Source organism: Phoca vitulina, unplaced genomic scaffold, assembly GCF_004348235.1.
Source record: "Phoca vitulina isolate PV1807 unplaced genomic scaffold, GSC_HSeal_1.0 scaffold67, whole genome shotgun sequence".
Lineage (NCBI taxonomy): Eukaryota > Metazoa > Chordata > Mammalia > Carnivora > Phocidae > Phoca > Phoca vitulina.
In genome coordinates this window covers 2,296,347-2,317,935 of record NW_022589770.1, presented here as the reverse complement: position 1 = coordinate 2,317,935, position 21,589 = coordinate 2,296,347, and the positions used below count along the sequence as shown (strand labels likewise).

The window sequence follows — 21,589 nt, the reverse complement described above, 5'->3', positions numbered from 1 at the left end:
ACTACTCTATACTACACCACACTAGCCTAGCCTAGCCTAGCCTGTACTACACCACACTAGCCTAGCCTAGCCTGTACGACACTATACTATATTACATTATACTATACTATACTATATATGCTATACTATACTACACTATACTGTATTGCCCCATAACTATACTATACTACCCTATGCTACACTATACTACCCTATTTTATATACTACATTACACTATACTGCATTACATTACATTACACCTCACTATACTACACTACACTGTACTATACTATACTATACTACACTCTGCTACACTATGCTATACTATACGACACTACACTGTACTATACTATACTATACTACACTCTGCTACACTATGCTATACTATACTACACTACACTGTACTATACTATACTATACTGCACCATACTATACTATACTATTCTACACTCTACTACACTATGCTATACTATACTACACTACACCGTACTATACTATACTATACTACACTCTACTACACTATGCTATACTCTACTACACTACGCTGTACTATACTATACTATACTACACTCTGCTACACTATGCTATACTCTACTACACTACGCTGTACTATACTATACTATACTACACTCTGCTACACTATGCTATACTATACTACACTACGCTGTACTATACTATACTATACTACACTCTGCTACACTATGCTATACTCTACTACACTACACCGTACTATACTATACTATACTACACTCTACTACACTATGCTATACTCTACTACACTACACTGTACTATACTATACTATACTACACTCTGCTACACTATGCTATACTATACTACACTGTATTATACTATCCTATACTGTTCTATACTGAACGGTGTGGTATGGTAGGGTCCATATAAAATTTGCTCGATGGAAGAACGGAGAGTACAAACACATGGGGTTTTGTCCATGTCTACATAGAAGAAGGCCAACAGGACCAGCTGGTATTACAGTAATGACATCACTACAGAGTTGTGTTCTCAGCAACTACAAGCAAACATCATAGCACATATTCACTTAGGTGCATGTATTTCTTCACCCAGTTCCATCTCTGTATTAATTATTTGTGCCTGTCGCTTTTCTACCTCCTGTGTGTGTGTGTGTGTGTGTGTGTGTCTGTGGTAAAATATACATACTATGAAATTTAGTGCTTTAACCATTCTTAGGTCTACAGTTCAAGTTCACTGGTATTAAGTACATACACGTTGCTCTATAGTGGTTGCCACCATCCATCCCCCCAATGCTTTTATCTTCTCCAACTGAAACTCTATACGCATTAAACAGTTACTCCCCATTCCCCCTCCTCTCAGCCCCTGGTAACTATCTTTCCACTTTCTGTCTCTATGAATTTGACTATTCTGGGTACCTCATATAACAGGAATTATACAGTATTTGTAATATTGGTCTTTTTTTTCACTTACAGAAAATCTTCAGGGTTCATCCCTGTTATATCATGTATCAGATTTTCCTTCCTTTTTATAGCTAGAATAATATCCCGTGGTATGAACTGTTTAAAAAGATAAACTGAGGCGTATTAAAAATATTGAGTTTATTTGGGCATTTATCAGTTACAATCAGACAGCATCACATTGGACATGAATGGGAACACTCACCCACAGGAGCCAGGGGAGAGACTTATTTAAAGAAAGTGCAGAAACAAAGAAAGGAAATTATTTGATTGGCTAAAACTTAAAGCCTAGTTGCGTGTTAGTGATTGATTATCCTTACTGTGTTGATTTTGTAACCTTGAGGCATGTATAGGCTTAGATTTGGGTTTGCTTATGTAGGCTGCCATGGATTTAGAGCCACCTCAGTCTAATGGCCTCCTTGTTTAATTAATTTAACAGTATATACCACATTTTATTTATCCATTCATCTGCTGATGGGCACTTGGATGGGAATGATGGTGCTACAAACATGGACCTACAAATATCTGTTCAAGTCCTAGCTTTCAGGTCTTTTAGATGTATATCCAGACCTGGAAGTGCTGGATCACGTGGTAATTCTATATTCCATTTATTGGGGAATATCCATACTGCTTTCCACAGCAGCTGTACCATTGTTCATTCTCACCAGCTCTGCCTACTCCTCTTCTACCCATACTTCTAGCTTATAAAGCTTTCTAAAGCATGGCTGTGACTTTCCAGCTGCTTACCCTCCAACAGCTAGGACAATACCCATAAAGGGTGCTGAGTAAAGGACTTGCTCATTGTGATGGACATCATGGCCCTGAAATTTCTTCAGCTTCTCAGAGGCAATTTACAAAAGTTTGGGCATGGAATTCCTGGAGCCTGTATTCTTCCCTACCTTTTCTCCCTCTGCTGCTTACAAGCTCTGAGAATAACCATGAAAATAGTGAGATGCTGTCTGCAGGAAAGAAAGAAAAATATAGCTGTGCCTCTTTGCATACCAATGAGGTATTTCAGAGAGCTGCAGCCTGCTATGTATGCGGGTGTTGATTTATGATAGCATGTACACATTTGGCAGGCTGAATCCACGTCTGCAATTTAAATGACCCCTTAAAAATGGAGCCTTTTTCTTAAGATCTAATGAGACCCAATGGCTAGCACTGTAGTTGAGAAAGCAGTGATGTCTAAAAGAAAGTTCTAATCCCATTGCAAAAGAAGTGGGACTCGTGGAACTATCAGGTAAGCACTTGGTCCCGGAATGTAACCTTGACTGTATACACACTTTAAAGCAATGCATGATTATATTCTGCCCTCACTTTAGGAAATTCTTACAGAAATAGGGTAGACAGCTTTTGGTTCAGGCCCAGAAACAGAACTGCTCTTTCAGAAGCACAAGCAGGATGCCAACTTCCCACCTAACTAACGCTTCCCATGGTCCTCATTTTGTCCTTGCGGTTCCCCGTGACAGGAATCTTGAACATTTCTGGAGCTAAAGCTGCCAATGCTCCCACTTTTTGGAATTCTGTGAGGTTCTCCAATAAAAACTAATATGAAAACACTCTGTTCGCATGCTTTCCAAATGGTTTTTATTTTGCCTTTAACAGAGAGGGTCAGGGCTGTGTGTAAAGGTGCTTTGATAAGAACGCATCCTTCTTGCCTCACGCGTTGGCCTCTGACCCCGGGCCTAGTGGGGGAAGCAGAGGCAGGTACCGTTTGTGTGAACTGGGTGTTCAAGCCAGGGTGCTACAGAATTGGCAGCGTGTCATCCCAGGTTTTCTTCTTCCTGACACTGCGTGGTGCAATTCCAAAGTTCACGTGGAGGTCACGCTCACTGGCCACTGGCAGGTCTTGGGAGGTCTCTGCTGGGTTAGGCCGCCCAGATGTGAGCTGTGTTTGGGCTGAGTTCAGTTTCTTTCCAATCTCTCCCACCTCCCGCCTCCCTCCTCCCTTCCCCTTTGTCTTGCCAACTGCTACTGGAGATGTTTTTCCCTCTGTTTAAGGTAATAGCCGACTTAGTGCCAAAGCCAAGCTACAGGCAAGCATTGAAAATAAATTTGCAGGGGGTTTATTTTCATACTAGTGGAAAAAATCTTGGAATCTTTTTTGGAAGTTTTTGTCTCCCTAGAGACTGCCCTTCGGAAGCATCTTCCCCTCTTGAATACCCTAAGCTGGGGCTAAGAAACAAACTGAGTGAACATTGATGGCATGGTAGGCTAGGTTTTGAAGCAGAGTGGTGCAAACTTCGCTGAACAACTGTGTCTTAAAACAGTGTGCCCTCGTAGAAGCAGCTGCTACAGATGTGTGGTGCTTCCCTGCACTCTGAATATACACACTGTTGACTTAAAAGTCCTCTGGTGGATCAGGTGACCCAGTGTAAGAGGAATGATGTTTCGGCAAGAGGTTGGAACGCCAAGTCTGCCATTTTCTAGAGAGGAAAAGGAAAGGAAGGATGAAAGAAGTTGCCCAGGCTTGTCATCTGTGCAGTTAGTTCGTGTGAGGTTTCATGAACTCAGCAAAACACCTGACACTACCTGGCCCACAGTAGGCACTTCCCGAGAATCGTGATTCTTTCCCCCTTCGCTGGTTATTTATTGTTGTCTCCTCTTGACATCAGATTTAAGTGAGAAGTGTCCTTTGGCACAGTCTACAATTTCTTAGTATAATTTCCCACTCTTCAAGAGTAATTGTGGCTGACAGGATGTATTTTCTACCTTCCTGTCAACTCTGATGCAACTGCCATTCACTAGCCACAAAAACAGGAGGCTTCACGGACCTCAGCTGGGAAGACCGCACCTTGATGAGGCAAGCAACAAAGGAAATCCATGTGTCCTTGGTCTTGACACCTTCATTAGAAGGAATTTAAAAAATCGAGGTTACAAATCACCTGAGAACTCAATGCCCACATGTTCTCAGCAGCACCATGCTCATAAAAATTATCATGCTGATACTAACAAATGTGTTCATCTACTCTTTGATAAATATCCTAGTAAGTGATTCCTTGCTACATGCCTGCACCTACAGAAAAATAGTTTAATAAAAGTGGAATTTTAATGTAGAAAATGGCATGAGGTCAAAACCATGCAAAGAATCCATTTGACATGACAGCACTTGAAAACCTTAAAATCAGTGGTTAAATCGTGTTTTTCTAGCAAATGTGGTATTTGGTAGATCCAGCCTTGCAGAATTTGGGGACTTTTCCATTTTAGATTCACATGGATGTATTGATAAGGACACACTGCATATTTTAAAAATATAAACCAATTGTCCAAAATTTATATGACTTATACATAATACATGCAGAAGAAATGTTACTTGGTTTAGTATAGCCAAATTATGATTGTTGCATGAGCCATGAAAAGTTCTGTTCTTCTTTACCCACGGGGGACCAGGAAGTAATAAGGTGAGGGCACTGAACAGGTAATTGGGTATCTTTACAGAAGTTAGAAGATAGCACTTAGGGGCGCCTGGGTGGCTCAGTTGGTTAAGCGACTGCCTTCTGCTCAGGTCATGATCCTGGAGTCCCTGGATCGAGTCCCGCATCGGGCTCCCTGCTCAGCAGGGAGTCTGCTTCTCCCTCTGACCCTCCCCCCTCTCATGCTCTCTCTCTCTATCTCATTCTCTCTCTCAAATAAATAAATAAAATATTTTTAAAAAAAAAGAAGATAGCACATAGATAAGCTTTCTATGCTCTTTTTTAGGCAATTTTAGAAAACTGACTAAAAACCAATTATAACTTTCACAAAAACTTGGATTTTAAAAGATTTCTAAATTTAAATGTGAATTTAAGTTTCTTGAATTAGACATATGCTGAGTGTTGAATTCTGTCAGATTTGAAATTTATAGTTTCAGCTGATTTTAACTTAAGACTATTATAGGAAAGAATAAGAGTTCATTTTTGTGAATGCCAGTGGGTGGCTAGTGGAATTTTCTTAATCTTTCTCAATGGGAAAAATGTATGCAGTCATTTCTTTTTATCTCGGAGCCTTTGAGTGAATTTGTTTTTGTCTAAAATGAAAGAAGGGGCAGTTTGTTTTTGCCTCAGTCAGTACTGTAATGACTCAGCAAAATGCAACTGGTTATCATGAACTCACAAGCCTTGATAGAGTTTGAAAGGGTAGCCAAGCACTTAACCGTCAGTCTTCTTCCCACCCAATCCAGTCACCACATCCAGCAGCTAACCTTCCATTAGACTCAGGAAATCTGGGGCCCATTAAAAATCAGCAAGTCCGTGCTTCTCTTAGGACTTTATGACTGCTATTTTATTGGTTTATTGCTAATTCTGATTAAGAAACACTTTAAATTCCCAGTTTCAAGCAGGCTACTTTTCCTTTAAAAAAAAATTAACTGATTTGTTTTGGCTTGCACATTCATATTCAAGGTTTGTTCCCCATTAAAAGTAGATTTTGAATATTTCTTATACCAATTGAATTTGCTGAGTACTCACTTTCTTTCATTATATTCAGCTATCATATTAACACATTCATATGGGTGCAGACTCCCATGGAGCAAACAGGACCCCAAACTCTTTCTCTACCCCCTGAAAATATATTTTTCCCCAGACTTCAGGTTTTAGAAGACTGAACTTGAGAAATCTCTTTTGTGTTGACAAATACATTTAGTGATTGTACCTCCCTTATCCATATTTGAAAGTGGCCCTGAATTAACCAGATTAGTGGTCTAGAAGTGGAGAGCTAAGGAAGGATATTTTAAGAATCCTAAGCATTCTCCTCTCATTTGAGTGGGCTGCAGAGGACACGACTTGCTACTCCATAACAATTCCAGAGGGGCTTTTTACATTTCTAACAGAATCCTTAAGAAGTCCCAGTTCTCATTCCCCAAGCTCGCTGCTATTTCATTGACTACTTTCACAAGGTAGAGGGAAGTTAAAAAAGAAAGAAATAAAATTCAGTGAAGCTCCATCTGGTCTGCCTTCTAAAGGAGAGTCTATTTCTTCCACAGGATTGGGGTTGTGATCTTACTTTATATTTGTTGTTGTCAAATCCAGAGGAACTAAAATGGATCAGAGCTTTTACAAACTTGACTCTGTACCTAGAGAGAGCTGTGGGACAACCAGGCTACACGTGCTCAGCTCACAAAGTCACCCTTTCCAACTTTGGACACATTTTCACATATAGGAGCAAATACCTCCCATTTGCACAATGACCACATGCCCCCAAAGGAAATCAGCACACGTGGCCCAATAACTATGGGGACTATGAAATAGAAGATTTGAGAATAGAACTGTCCCAGAAATTCCAGGGTAGTGACGTGGTAGGCCCTGTAGTAGATCTTTCTATGTGAGCCATCATGTGAAATCTTTACAACAAGTATATAAAGTAGATCTGATTATTCTCTTATAAGTCACGAGAGAACTGAATCTCATACTGAAGGTGTGCGATATACTCAAGCAAAAGTAATAAATCGTCACATCCAGGTTGAGTCGTTCATTCCCCCTGTGATATCATGCTGCCTCTCTCATGGCTTAGGGCTACACAACATGTAGAAGTAAGGACGTTCCAGGGTAAGAAATGGCCAGAGATAAAAGGCTGAGATGGGGCACTACGGTCCTGTTGGTCTTCAGTGTAAAATTTCTAGAGGGGAAAACACTGTAAGCTTCGTGGCAGAACTGAGCATCATGTCATAGCTCTCTTGTTCCATTGAGAGAGTAAAACATTCATTTTTTTTTTTTCCTTCAGTAAAAGAAGTTTACTATCCCATCCAAATACTTTGTGATGTGACTTGTTCCTCTGGGAATAAGCTTAGATTCACAACCTTTAGTTTCTCAAGCTGATCTGAAAATTTTCTGCCTTGTACAAGTATTACAGTCATATGGGACAGAAGTTTAGAGGTGGTTAACAGATGATGTTTTTATATAAACTCTGTTTTGATCAATTTTATCAGGCTTTCTTCTAGGACAGAAATGGCAATGAAGAACCCAGGAAAAGGAAAGGAAATAAATATATCAATTGAGGACATTTTTGATTGACTTTGAATCAGAATACTAATAGCACCATCCAGAAGCTTCAAATTAGTATAATGTAATATATTTTGGGAAGTAACCAGGAACTGATTTGAGAACCAAGGAATGGTGGAGGCCCTTCTGGCTGGGGATCTGAGATGCTTGGAAAGTTACAATGGAGGAGAAAATATTTGGGGAGAAAAATAAGTCTCTCTTTACCTTTCCCTTCTCTTCACCTCTATTCTTAACACACACATACAAACAGCATACTACTGCTTTGGGAATATTGACTTCAGATAACATATCCAAACATGTAAATGAGAGCTTTATTGTATGCAGAATTTTGTTGAATTATGAAATTTTGAACCTCTAGATGTAAAATTTCACAGAATTTCCCAGAGATATGGGAATTCAGAATTTCACATCTGAAATTTTGAACTCTCTAGATGTAAAATTTCACAGAATTTCCCAGAGATATGTGTATGAGTGAGTTCTAACCATCTGGCAGAATGGTTACTTTGTGGTGACTTACCTCACAGACACATTCCAGTAAGATCCACATTTGTACCAGGGCAGAAGACCAGCTGCTATCTTTTCTTCTCGACAAAGGACTCTTGTGTTTGAACAAAAACTATGTATTGTATGCCCAGCAGCAGAAGGGAGTCTGAGCAGTGATGTCAAAGTATACCATGATGTCACCACAATTCACAAAGAATTACAGTTAATGCCATGTGAAGTGAGGCCAAATTCAACACTTTCCCTCTTGGGTACTTCACAGTCTAAGAGACAGAAGCAAGGCCGGAGGTCATGCCTTTGTATAATTTTGTTTCACATTCTCCAGACACCCTAATTTTGGAAGCAGGGGAGGGAAGAAGACAGCCTGTTAAAGAAAAGTCCACTGACCATGTGCCGAGAATGAATTCTAGTGTCTGTACGTGCAAATGTCTATACTAGGATAATTCTTAGAATTTCTGCTGAGGACTACTAGACAAATAAATTTAACTAAAAATGGTATGCAAAGAAAAAAAAGTCCAGATGTTTTTAGGAATAAATTTACACAAGCATTTGGCCCAGACCCTGAAATAAATAAGAAAGGAGCAAAACAAATGAGATCGGGAGCACCTAAGAAATTTAATAAATGTTGGAAATAAGATTTAGCCATTCTCTTTTTCCCTTTCAGGGTGTGTTTATCCAGCCATTGAGTAGATTAAATTCTTGATCTCAAGAAAGGCAGTGCTGGAAAACTCTTAAAAATATTTGCAATCTAATAAATTCACCGCTCTTTCTATTAGCTGTCTCGAACCCCTAACGTGGACATACCTTTTTCTTCTATTTACTTAATAATGTGAAGAGATAAACACCACAGAACCAGTGGCAATTGCCCAACATCTCTAGAACTGCAGGATAAGCAAGCTAATAAGGAGCACAGGAGAATACCTCTAGCTCAAATAGTAAAGAAAATAGAAATAGGACCCTTAAAAAACAGCACCTGGTTACATTTCATTGCAATGAGTCCTCCTTTAGATTTTAACCACAGAGGTGGTTGAACTCCCTACTCTTTGATGAGGGTGAGGATGAGTAGGTTGGAGGTGGAGAAGGCCTATGGTTCTGATCCAGCCAAATGACCAGCCAAAGGGCTAGAGCTCACGAAGAGTAATAGGAAGAGTCAGGCCTCGGACTGTCCAAGGTAAAGTCTCTTAGGAAGAGCCAAAAAAAATCAGGTGCTCAGGAGATCAAGTACGAAGTGAGCTTCCAGGTCATAGTTGGTGTCACAGCTAGGATGTGGAGCCTAGAGCACTGTGCCTAGTGGAAAAGAGGTAAGAGGGAGACTCATTCGAAAATAATAAACATTTATACCCCAAGGCAATTTTGAAGTAGTGGATAAAGGACTAGAGACATAGCAGGCAAAGTGACAAGTAGAAATTAAAGTGGAGATTATAGTGCTATAAAATGATGTAGCCATAGAGATTTTTTTTTTTTTTTAACAGAGAGCTCTTTTTTGGTCTTTGGAACTAGTAGCAGAGAGTTTAAGTGGTAGAAGCTGTTGTTATGTTCTAGGGTGGGATAAGGAGGAAAATTTTTTGAAACCATAATATATCCCTCTTCCCTATGGCCTTGTGTATATACAGAATTCGTTCATTCATTCATTCATTCATTCAACAAATTTTTATTAGTTGTTTGTTATATTATTGGACACTAGGAACTTGTGGTGTTATATTCTAGTAGGAAATAGAAAATAAACAATAAGCTTAATAATAAATTATAAAAAGAGTGCCATAGAATTAAAAAAAAAAATAGAATAGCATAGAACTTGGGTCTGGGATGCCACTTTAAATGGTCTGGTCAAAGTAGGGCTTCTTGAAAAGATGAACGTTTCCAGCAAAGGCTTAAAGGAGGCTTGAGAGGTGTCTACAGAAGAATGTTCCAGTCAGAGGCGATAACTAGTGCTGCCCTAAGACAAGAAAGTGCTTGCTCTGTTTTCAGAACTGCAAGGAGAGTTAGCCAGAGGGAGAGGAAGTCACAGAGGTAACTCAGGTGATAAAGGAGCTTGTGGGCCATTGTAAGGACTCTGGTGAATTCAAGAGGAAATTGGGTCGTCCTATCAGTGATTGGTAAACCCAGAGGAGAAACTGCCATGTATTGGGATGATCCCTTTGGAAACTCTTTGCCTGGAAGAAAGGGAATTAATACCTTCACATATTTTTTTTCACACTGTGGTGTTTTAGAGCATAGGAGAGCTACACCACATCCATTTGGCCTAATAGCCTGTGGGTATTTACCAGTATTTCCCTGTGGCATGTGTGTGGCTGTTGAAAAAAAGCAACTAATTTTTTTTAAACCAATTCAATTGCTCCCTCAAAAAAAGAAATCATGCCCATTGAAAATATATTTTCAAACCTACTGAATGCAAAGATCCCACTTTTTTCTTGATGCTCCATCTTAGTACTTAGATCTGTAGGCTGATGTTGCTTTTGGCAACAAGCTGTGGCTGAAAGAAACATGTTCATTCTCATTCTTCCTGTCTCTTCATTGCCCTTCTAACCCCCAAGAGGAACACAATACATCATGGAATAGAGGAATCACTCCTTGATGACATAGTGCTACTCAGCTTGGATTTCAACTCTGGCAACATCAATTCACAAAAATGTGATCTTGGACAAGTTGTTGAACCTTTCTGAGTCTCCGTTTTATTTTTGTAAAAAAAAAAAATTGTCTATTTTGTAAAATAGTTCATCAGGGATATTATGAGGATAATATCAGGGATATTAGGAGAGTTAAATGATAACTAGATTTATTGTGATCATTTTGCAATATATGTAAATATTGAATCATTACATTTTGTACCTGAAACTAATGTTATATATCAATTATATCTCAATTAAAAAAAAAGAATTAAGTGAGAAGATATATATAGCAAGTGTTCAGCAAACACTAGTTTACTCTCTCTTCTCTAGGTGGCTTTCCCTTCTTTCTCTACCTCCATATCTCTATGACCTTCAGTCTTAGAGATCTTACTCCTTTTTTGTTCTCACCTATTTTGAGGAAATTATCTGATTAAACCCATTCACCCTAGATTGGGACCATGCCTACTACTTATGTGTATTCCCTACAGCACCATAAGAACCAGCATAATGCCTTATGCTTAGTTGGTTCGGTTTAATTTAAGTATAATCAACAACTTTATGTGTTACTCCTCCCAAGGGTATTTGAACAACAAACAAAGGACTAAACCAGTGGTTCCCAACTTTGTAACACAAAGGTGTTCTTTATTATTTTTTTCCTATGGGCCTTGTGTTTTGGAAGTTTCCATCTACTCAAAACACTGCATGTATTAAGTAATAATTTGTTTCCCCATTTTATGACTTAAAGACCTGAGTATAAGTAAAAAATAAAGGCAATAAAAATCAGGATTCAGCTTATTTGTATAATGAGATGGTTGGGGTTTGGGGTACCTTATATGGTTTTATAGAGGTAAATATATTTCCATTAGGCTTTGAAAATACTAAACATAGCTCATGGACTACTATTAGCACCTTTGTGAATGGCCAGGGATTTTGTTTTCTCATATTGGAGAGGTGTGAAGCACGACTATAGAAGGGGGTTGTACCTTCCCATTTGCTTCCTGTGTGTGTTCCCAAGTCACATGGGACAGATGAAGCTACCTATTCATCCCCGTGCATAAGTCCTGCTCTGGTAGCTGTGATCTTCATAAGAATGATCAACCTCATTATCACCATTCACCATTGCCATAATAAATATTATATAGTGTGTCTTATCGTGGTTCACAGACATCCTACTATAACCTGTAGTCCAAAATCTCAAGTTGGAGTTTTGATTTTGTTAGTTTCCATCTGTGTTACCTTGGGGGATGTTGTTTATTTTCTTTGAATTTCAGTGTTATAATTTGTACTTGAAATCATTCAAATCTTAAGAAAATGTTCATTTTTTTCCAAGCCAAACAGTATCCAGCTTTACTAAAGATACTTTTCATAAACAATCATGGTATTTCAGGCAGGACATGGGCAGTCATTAACAGCATACAACAACTTTCACACTCCCTTCTTCAATGGACTACCAAAGTCAGAAAGCCACTATAAAACCCAATGAAGTCTTCATTGGAAGCTCTGAACAGGGAAAGTTTAGAGTGAGGGTTGACATTTCACCTGTAGCATATTGTTTAACAACTTCTCATAAGCTGACCCTGAAATGAAATGAAAATGGCAGAATTATCAACCTGAATTATTAAGCTAAAAAAGAAATTCTTTGGGGGATGCTATCTCCGTGGAGACACTGTAAAGTCCAGATCGCCTGACATACTGGGAACCATTTCTTGGCGTCAGTTTCCAATAGGTCTCTGGGTTTAAGGGGGTCAAGGCTATGGTAAAGGCAGAGAGGGAGAAGAAGACAAAAAAAAAAGAATTTTAGTTTTTCCACACCAAAAGGCATCTGTGCCAAGGTGACTAAATGTGTCAACATCAAGGAATCCCTCCTCCTCCTGGGAACCAAGAGGAAGTTGCTCAAAACTAGAAGGGAAAGGTATTTAAAAGTATGATAAAAAATTATATTTCAAACTGTATAGTCACCAGGAGTACCCAGTTATCCAAAATGTACACACTTCGCTTGGCATCTCCAGCCCCTTCAGCTTCTGTGCCTGGTCCCATTTGGCATCTCCATTTTCCGCAGTTATTCCCATCCTTGCCAGCATCAGCTTTCCCCCTTTTCCCTTTGGGTACCTTCTCTTCCTTCTCTGCAGGGGCCTTTTTAGGCTTGGGCTCTGGCTTTGGAGGAGCAGGGTTAGCAGATAAGCTTGCAGATCTTCTCCGTGGCTCATCCTTCACCTTGGCTTGATCTCCTTTAGCATCCATCCCCTTCAGCCTTTCTCTTGGGCATGGTGGCCATGGCAGCAGGATATAGGCCCTGGAGATGCAGCCGCACATGGGCTCTTGTCAATCCAGGGGTCATTCTCACCTCTTCTTCACACTGCTCAAAGATGCTATTTTTAAGAGAGATATTTGTGGTGAATCATCCAAAAGATGGTCAACCAGCTCATTTCTCTGACTCTGGAATAGTAAATTGGTGTAGTCTCCTCCAAAGACAGCCATAGTCTATTGAATTTGGCTTCTAGAGTACACTGTCATAGAAGATGTGGAACCACATAAAATCTCAGTGGCAAAGAATGCTCCAGTGGATTAGTAATGTCTGTCGTGGGTCCTGGCAGGACAAATAGATGCACGTGCACATTTTTACCAACCTTGCCCTAAGTGTTATAAAGTCTGTTCATAGATTAAGTCTGACCATCACAATGCTCTGTACCTGGATAATTTGTTTTGGCTCCCTAAAATTTGCTTTTACCAAATGTTCCCTGACTATTAGGGTTCATCAAAGATTATTGAAAAGCCAGTTCTTTGAAACATCTTGTATTTATTTGCTGAGTTGTTATTGGGACACTGTTACATGGCATTGTCTTTCAGAAAACTCACAGCAGGTGTATATCTAGGATTTCAGTACTTTGAGTGATTATGATTCTCCTGAGCCAGTTTGTCATTCATTCATTACATAAATATTTATTGAGTGTCTCCTACAAGGAACACATTATCCTATACATTTTCTAAAAGATCCAGTGAATGCTGTAATTCTTATAATTGCTCATGTTTTATTCTTATAATTGCTCTCTTCTAGGAGGCTCATATCTAGATATGTAACCCCCATTTAGCAAATGTGTAGGACTTCACAGTATGTATTCTGCATAATTCTCCCCTTTCTGGCTTTAACTCCTCTTTTTTACTTATTTTCCTCTTTGCCCCATATTCCCATTTGGGCTTGTTTTTATTTTATTGTCTTGTATTATATGTATATGCTATAAATATTTTTGCAAAAAGGTAAAGCATAAACAAATCAATCAATATCTAAATCTTTTGAAGATAAGGTTAAGGATACATTATCTTCCCTATTAACATAAATAGTAAATGAGTTATAATGTATAGAAGAGCACACTCTTCCCCATAAAGTTCTATCTGAATTAAATAATTATAAATAAGAGCAGCTGTGATCAGATTTGCAGCGTTTGGTTTTCCATATTTGTCTTTCCCCTTGCTGAGAATAAAGGGATTTAAAAGTTTCTTACCTCATGGTGTTGGATCAAGAAAAGCTTGACATCACTGGCTCAGTATTTGATGCTAGAAGTTGAGGTCCTTATGGGAAACCATTTGAAATGTGGCCAGTGTGAACCCATCTAAGCACATCAGTTTGGGGCATGGTATCGGCTTATGGGTTGTGTTTATTTACATTTTCCAAATTATTCAGATGATAATCTTTCTTTTTCCTGTGGTTCCTAGTGAAGACATTTTATTATACGTATTTCAGTGTCTAGAGAATTTCAGTCTCGTGGTCTGCCTTCACTTGCTATCAGCTCTGTAAAACTAAGGGAGAGACTCCTATCAGCACACAGAATAGCCCTGATGCCTAAAATCCACATGACATGCTTGAAGTCTGTAAGTCAATTATAACTGGATATTATCATCCTAGTTTTTGTATAGGGAGGGTTCCCCCCTCCTTCCCTTTAGTAAATCCTGAAGGAGAATAAAGAAAAAGCAGCAGTGTTAAATCTGTATGTTCTACTCAAAAATAGGATGAAGGACTGAATGTCTGTGTTTATACATATGTATATATATGCAAAAAGCCTACAATCAAGATAGCAAAGCAAAAGTTGATGACCCACTAATGGTGTTTAAACAACAAAAACATCTTGGAGCTTTTCACTTTTTATGTCACCTGAGATAAAAGTTCTATTAAAAAAAAAAAAATGCAACCCTGTGGATACAGAGGAGGTTAGACCACTGTATCAAGTTGACACCTAATAGCAGAATACGAATAAAATACATTAGGTCAAAAATCTGAGCTAGTTTTCCACCCTTTACAAAAAAATTCCATGTAGTTGCCAAAGTTATGAGTGGTCATTATCTCACTTTAATGTTTTGTCCAGAATGGGGTGGGTCTGGGAACTCAGTGGCCTGAACATTGCCTTCCATGACATTTCACTAATAATGAGCATAGGTGCACTTGGGAAATAGTCTCTTAAAAATACTAGCCCTTTACTGTAATTCTTGTTCGTACATCAGGACAGAGGTTTGGGTTTGACCTGTAGTTGTCATTTATATGTCTGTTCCTCTGTGTACACAGAAATAAATAAGCACACAAATGCACATATATGCACATTTTTGTCTACATGTGTGTCATCAATGACTGCAGTCTAAGGCTGCTTACCTGTCACCTATAATGACTTCATTAACAAACCATTATGTTTGCTGTGTGTTTCACTGATTCACCAGCATTCACTGTGCATGTCAAACACTGTGCCAAACAGCAGAAATACAAAGGTTAATGAAACATGGGCTCTCAAATAGCCCAAGATCTGGTATAGGAACAGACATATCAATAGATTAAACCCATTATAAGTTATACAACTACTTAAATTGGGTGTATATAAAAGAAACCCCAAAGTAATAATGGCTTAAGCACATAAAGGATTTACTCTCTCACAAAAAAAAAAAAAAAAAAAAAAAAGAAGTCAAGATGTGATCGGTCTAAGTGAGGTGAAAGAACCAGGCTCTTTCTTTCTGTTCCGCCCTCCTTACTGCAAGGCTTTCGTTCTCAGGATTGTCTCATTTTTCAAAATAGTACCTGGAGCCAACAGAATGGAAAGAGAGTAGAGGGCAGGTGGGGTCATCTAAGTCAGCTTCTTTTAAGTAGTCTTCCTAGAAGTCCCACACAACCCTTCCACTTTTATTCCACTAATTACAAGTTGGTCACAAAGCCAATGAAAAAATGTATTCGTTTAATAGGACATATTGCCACCCCAAATAAAATTGGAGTTCTGTTATTGAGAAAAATAGGGAAGATGGATGTTGGGTGGCAACCAGTAATCTCTGCCACATGGAGTTATGAACAAATGGCTGAGGAAACATAGAGTAATAAAGCAATTAACTCTGGAATCTAGAAAAGGCTTGTTTGAGGAGGAGACAATTTGGGATTTGAAGGATGAATAGGAGTTTGCTAAGTAAAGAATTGGGGAAGGGCACTTTAGGCAGAAATAGTAGTATATGCAAAGCACAGAGCAATCTGTCATTATTACTGCCAAATAAACCCATTTCTGTATTTCTGTTTTTTCTTTGTTATTAATAATAGCTCTCAAAATAACAGTTGAACTAATTTTTAATTAATCTATTATTCCACATCAACAGATCGAGACAGACTGAGATATGTCAATAATGATTTTCTTGATATAATTGCAAACAGTTTTCCGCTTGGACCAAAATAAGAACATTTTATCTGATGATAAAGTATTCCCTGTTTTAAAAATAATTGAGTTAGAATATTTTGGCACCTTAAAAAGGAATTGATACAAAGGGGGAAAAAGTGTGTCAGGGAGATATTTGTCTTTTCAATTCGGAAGTTAAACAAAGCCCAGTTAGAACTCACTTGGTTCATATCCTGAGATCCATAAACTTACATCAAGGGCACTAAGTTGGTGGTCTGGTCAAGTTAGCCTTAAAGTATGTCACTTTCTATTTAGCTATTCCTAATAGATTGTTACTTTGGATCTGTGAAGTTGGATTGTTCTTTTCGTAAAATGGCTTTGGAGCCGTAAGAAATCTTTAGGATTAGAGAGATTTTTTCATGGTAATCTCCTATTTGGCTTCATTAGAGACATCAGAGACCATTAAGAATTTTCCAGAGAAAGTTAAATCCTTTGAGAAACCTGAAATTTCTTTAAGGAATAAACCATAGTTATATTTGAGACACCTGTGAGTGTAAATTTCCATGCCCCCTGCCTATCATCCTTCCATAGTGCTGAGTATCTCGTAAGATTAAGGTCATCTCTTTCCAACCCCAAAGAACAACAGCTGAGTCAATGATTCTTTGAATACTGCCGAAATTAGGACTGCCATGTTTTCTTTTTTTTTTTCCGAAGGATTTGACCCTACTAAAGCAATCATATGATTTAGTCTTCTGACATTGTTTGTTTTCATTTTTGTTTTTTGCCAACTTTGGTTTTGGGTTACTTTCTAAGTAGCTGGTATCTGCACATGACTAAAATGTGTAGTACAACTCACAGCAACACCTTCCTTTTGTCTAGTTAACTCTGGAACCTCATTCATATCTCAGCTCAAAAGACTCTTCTTCAGGAAAGTCTTCTCTGGCCTCACTAACCAGATCAAATTCTCCATATTTTCTGTTCTCAGAGTATCATGTATCTGTGTTTTATAGTTTGTATCATGATCACCATTTTACATTTATTGTGTGTGATGATTTGAATAATATGTGCCTCCACTACTAGACTCTAAGTCCCATGAGGGTAGGCCCTTATGTCCTTAAACTCACCTTTGGATTTTGCTCCTAGCACAGTGCCTGGCCCATAGCAGATCTTGATCATTGTTGGCTAAATGATTAAATGATTTTTTTGGTGATGGTGGCAAATAAGTTACTTCTGCACGCCCATTTCACACTGTGTTCAGAATACGAGCGAATATGGAATTACTCAGCTCCTATGTGGATTCATCTACAGATAAAAATTTTGAAAATAATCTTACTCCAGCTCCATAGAAGCGCATCAATGAAGTCTTAAGCCAGCATGTGTTGGCTTTGCATGGATGAAGCTTGGGTGAATTCCAAATTGGCTTCACTGCAGCCTGTGAACATATTGGGGTGAATTGCAGCTTGACCACAATGAACCCCTAAGGACAGAACCAGCCCAACTTGCTCCCCATTTAAGAGCTGGGCACTATGTTTTCTTGACATCTTTGTATTTCAGAAAATGTACAATCGTTGAAGGAATTACTGCTTTGACGTTTATTTTAAAAGATGCCTGTATGCCTGTGTATAAAAAAATACACATTACCACATTTAAAAATGCAGCAAATATATAATGCAATGCTAAATAATTGTATTTTTCAAACCTTTGCCTAAACACGTGTTTGCAATTATTAATTAAAAGTACAAAAAGGAAAATCAAGCCTCAAAGAAAGGTCATATTAATAACTGGATTTTTGAAAGACAGAATGAATGGTGTGGACTTTCTGGAAAGAAGCCCCTTCAAATATCACTACAGTTCTCATTTTATTTTTATCAAAGACAATAGTGGAAGTCATTTGGAAGTAGAATAGGTCTGTTGATACTAGATCTAACTAGAACTATAGAAGTACAACTTGATACAGTTTGCATTTGAATTTTTTTTAACTTGAAAAAGTTAAAAGTAAGTAAGAAAAAGAAAGAGTAAAAGTACAAATGAGTTTGCCCGCATACGTGATAAGTGCTTGTGATTTTGGTAAGCCTGATTTGGACCAAGCATAAATGTTTTGTTAGATGTGCTTATAACTCAGCTACTTATTAGCAAAGTGACCTTGGCCAGATTCATGGCCTCAGCTATAAAATGGAGATATCTTACATGATCGTTCTCAGAATTAATGAGATATCTGTATTGGGCCTGGTAGGACATAGGCAGGCTAAGAGGGCCTCAGTATTAGTTATCTCTGCTGCCCTCCCAAACATCCATCCTCCCCCACCATGCATACATACAATAATCTTGCTTTTGTCAGCTCATTCTATGATTGTTTCTCTTTTCTTAGTTGAAGTGCTAGCTAGAAAAGGAACCATTTTCATTATCATTCAGCAGCCTTGGTGGTTCCGTGGTAGAATTCTTGCCTGCCATTATCATTGAGCAAATTTCTGTTGAGCGCTTACAGTTTGCCAAGCACAATACTAGTTGCTTGGAATACATCAATGGACCTAACATACCAAACCCTTACCCTACACAGCTTGTATCAAAGGAACAATATGGAACATGAAAATAATCCACTTTCATGGGTTTTTCCATGAAATTTTTCCTTTCGTGGTTGTATTTTTGTAATTGTAGTGAATCATAATTATTGACACTGGGAATGATTTTTTAATTAAGTCTCTATAATATCAATAGGTCAGGTTCTTCCTCTCTCCCTTACCTTCTCCTTTGCCTGCCTCCGTCCTCTCTCTCTCTCTTTCTCCCTCTCTCCCCCCAACCTTCTCTCTGTTTATATATTTGAACTGTAAAAACATCTTTGTCTATGCTGTTTTTGTTTCTTCCTTAGCCTGATTGAAATTCCAGCTGAATTCATTCCCCTCTATGGGAAGCATGCTTTATGCTTCCTCAAAAATGAAGGGAGGGTCATTGAGTGGTGATGGGCCTCACGATGGATCCCTGCAATAGGCACCTGGTTGAATTACACACCTTTCTTTCCTGTTAGATTGTCGGCTGTGATCACCAGCTGGGAAGCACCATCAAGGAGGATAACTGTGGAGTCTGCAACGGGGATGGGTCCACCTGCCGGCTGGTCCGAGGGCAGTATAAATCCCAGCTCTCCGCAACCAAATGTAAGACACTACAGAGATGGGGCAGTTTTGGGGTTTGTGGGCTAATTAATCTCTTCTGGTTTTGTGCTGGCTCCCCTCAGCAGCTAGGAATAAGGCCACCACCAAAATGAAGATGAATCTGAACATGTTCCTGCTCTGTGTATTAGTTTAGGTAGAACAAGTCAAGTAACCCATTGCAACCCCAAGAAGGAAACCTTTCTTTTGTGGTGCAGCAGGAGCGAAGTACACTTGGATCAAAATAGACTCCATTTACAAACCTAGACATGCTGCCCAACATGAGGACAGACTGCACCCAAGCCTTGCCTGGCACGTAATGTGATGCGCCTGATGGGATATAGCAGGGAGAGTGTGTAAATCTAAACAGATTCACTCCTACCACCATGCAACCATGCTGTCTTCATTTACAAAATGACCCCTTTGATTGGTGCTGATCACAGCTTCTTTCAGCATTAATATCAGGCAGTGATTATATGAAGCCATTTATTGACTTATGTCTTAATCTCTCTATACTAACACAATAAATGCGTGCTTACTATACAGTATGTGCTGGCAACTTTGCATGGTCATCTCATTTTATCCTGATAACAACCTCATAGCAAGGCGTGGTTTATCCTTATGTTATGAATAAGATAACTGAAGCTGAGACAGATCATGTGACCTGCTCAGAGTCACACGGCTCTAAAATAGGAGAGCCAAGATTCAAGCCCAGAGTCCAATTTCATTGCCTAAGCACTTACTCATTCCTCTGGACTGTCCCACAACCCTGCGGAGTATTTCCATGGTGGGACATTTAAAGCAATTAGATGTCAAGACAAGGTACCTCAGATGTCTGCCTGACTGGGTCTTGCTAGGGTAGATGGCACGTGTCTAGTGATGCCTAAGACAACCACTCAGTCACACAACGACCCAGATCATTTTACAAAACACTGTCCTCTATGACAATCACCGCTATGGGTGCTGCATCAGAAAAAGATAGAAATAAGGCAATTCTTGTACTCAAAGACATACACTTTTAGAATAATTTGACCTTGCTCAGTAGACTGTTTCCAAATTTTGCCATTATCCAGAATTGTTCAATAGATCTTTGATTGAGTATCATTGCACATGTCTCCCCTGGCTTGGGAACTAAGAATGAATTCTTTTACTGAATGTGGTTTTGTTCTATTTGTTGACTAGCTGGGAAAAAACAATTGACTTTGTCAGGGTCTGTGGCTTTAAATGGACTTGTAGGTCAAGAAAAAAGACAGTGGACATTAAAGAACTATTCCCAGGGGCGCCTGGGTGGCTCAGTTGTTAAGCATCTGCCTTCGGCTCAGGTCATGGTCCCAAGGTCTTGGGATCGAGCCCCACATCGGGCCCTGCTCAGCAGGAAGCCTGCTTCTCCCTCTCGCACTCCCTTTGCTTGTGTTCCCTCTCTCGCTGTATCTCTCAAATAAAGAAATAAAATCTTTAAAAAAATAAAAAAATAAAGAACTATTCCCAGAAGTCAGGAAAAGGCAGTTTGCCCAAAGGACTAGGCTCTAGGGAAGAAGAGGTGGTAGCAAGAAAGACTAGGGACTTTTAAACACAAGAAACGTTGGAGGTACCAGCTTGGGGAACTCTACATGCTAACACCCCTGCTGGCAGTGAAAAATGTGAATCTGTGGGGGGAAAAGACTCTGGCAGAGAGAATGAAGGATGAGGTAAGTTAGACATTGATATAGTACATTCAGGTGAGATTTTTTTTTTTCTTTCATGTGTTGGTAGCTTCTGCTATACGATGACAAATTAAAGAATTTGGAAGATGAAAACCAGAGGATAGAGGCATAATTCTTTTGTAAATCTCTGAAGTCATGGTGGGATATTTGGGAGGGGGGAAGTTACATTTAAAAAGTCACTTTTATAGAACACTTTAAGAAATCTTGGAAGAGCTCAGCTCTTTCTAATTATTTATGTCATGTAATTGAATCAATGCTCATTATCTAGGAATCTAGGAATTTCTGCTAGGCACAGAAAGAGGAGATGGCTTGCTTTTGTGCAGTAACTGCTATGTAGCAGGCTTAGGGGGAGGGGATCCTTCCTCCATTCCCACTCATGCCCTCTCCCTGAACAATCTGCCTGGATCAGTATGAGGGCATCATCAGGGACCTCTGGGGCCTCAATCACTGGAATAATGAGAAGCTCTGAAAGAACAAACTGAAGCGAATTAAGAGCCATAAGTCATCCCCAGATCTGCAAATAGATATTTCAATGAAAAGTGCTCTGTTCAAGACAGAGGAGTAGGTAAATTATATAATACGCAACCTGATGATTAT

At 39.0% G+C, this 21,589-nt stretch overlaps 1 protein-coding gene across 4 annotated transcripts in view; it reads left to right on the top strand.

Moving 5' to 3' along the window:
• Window positions 1-21,589, top strand: part of ADAMTSL1 (ADAMTS like 1) — a 901,468-nt gene that overhangs the window by 632,414 nt on the left and 247,465 nt on the right. For all 4 annotated transcript variants that reach the window (XM_032392420.1, XM_032392419.1, XM_032392418.1 and 1 more), the window contains one exon: window positions 19,169-19,295. In XM_032392420.1, coding sequence (XP_032248311.1) covers window positions 19,169-19,295 — 127 coding nt within the window. The remainder of the gene's footprint in view (window positions 1-19,168; window positions 19,296-21,589) is intronic.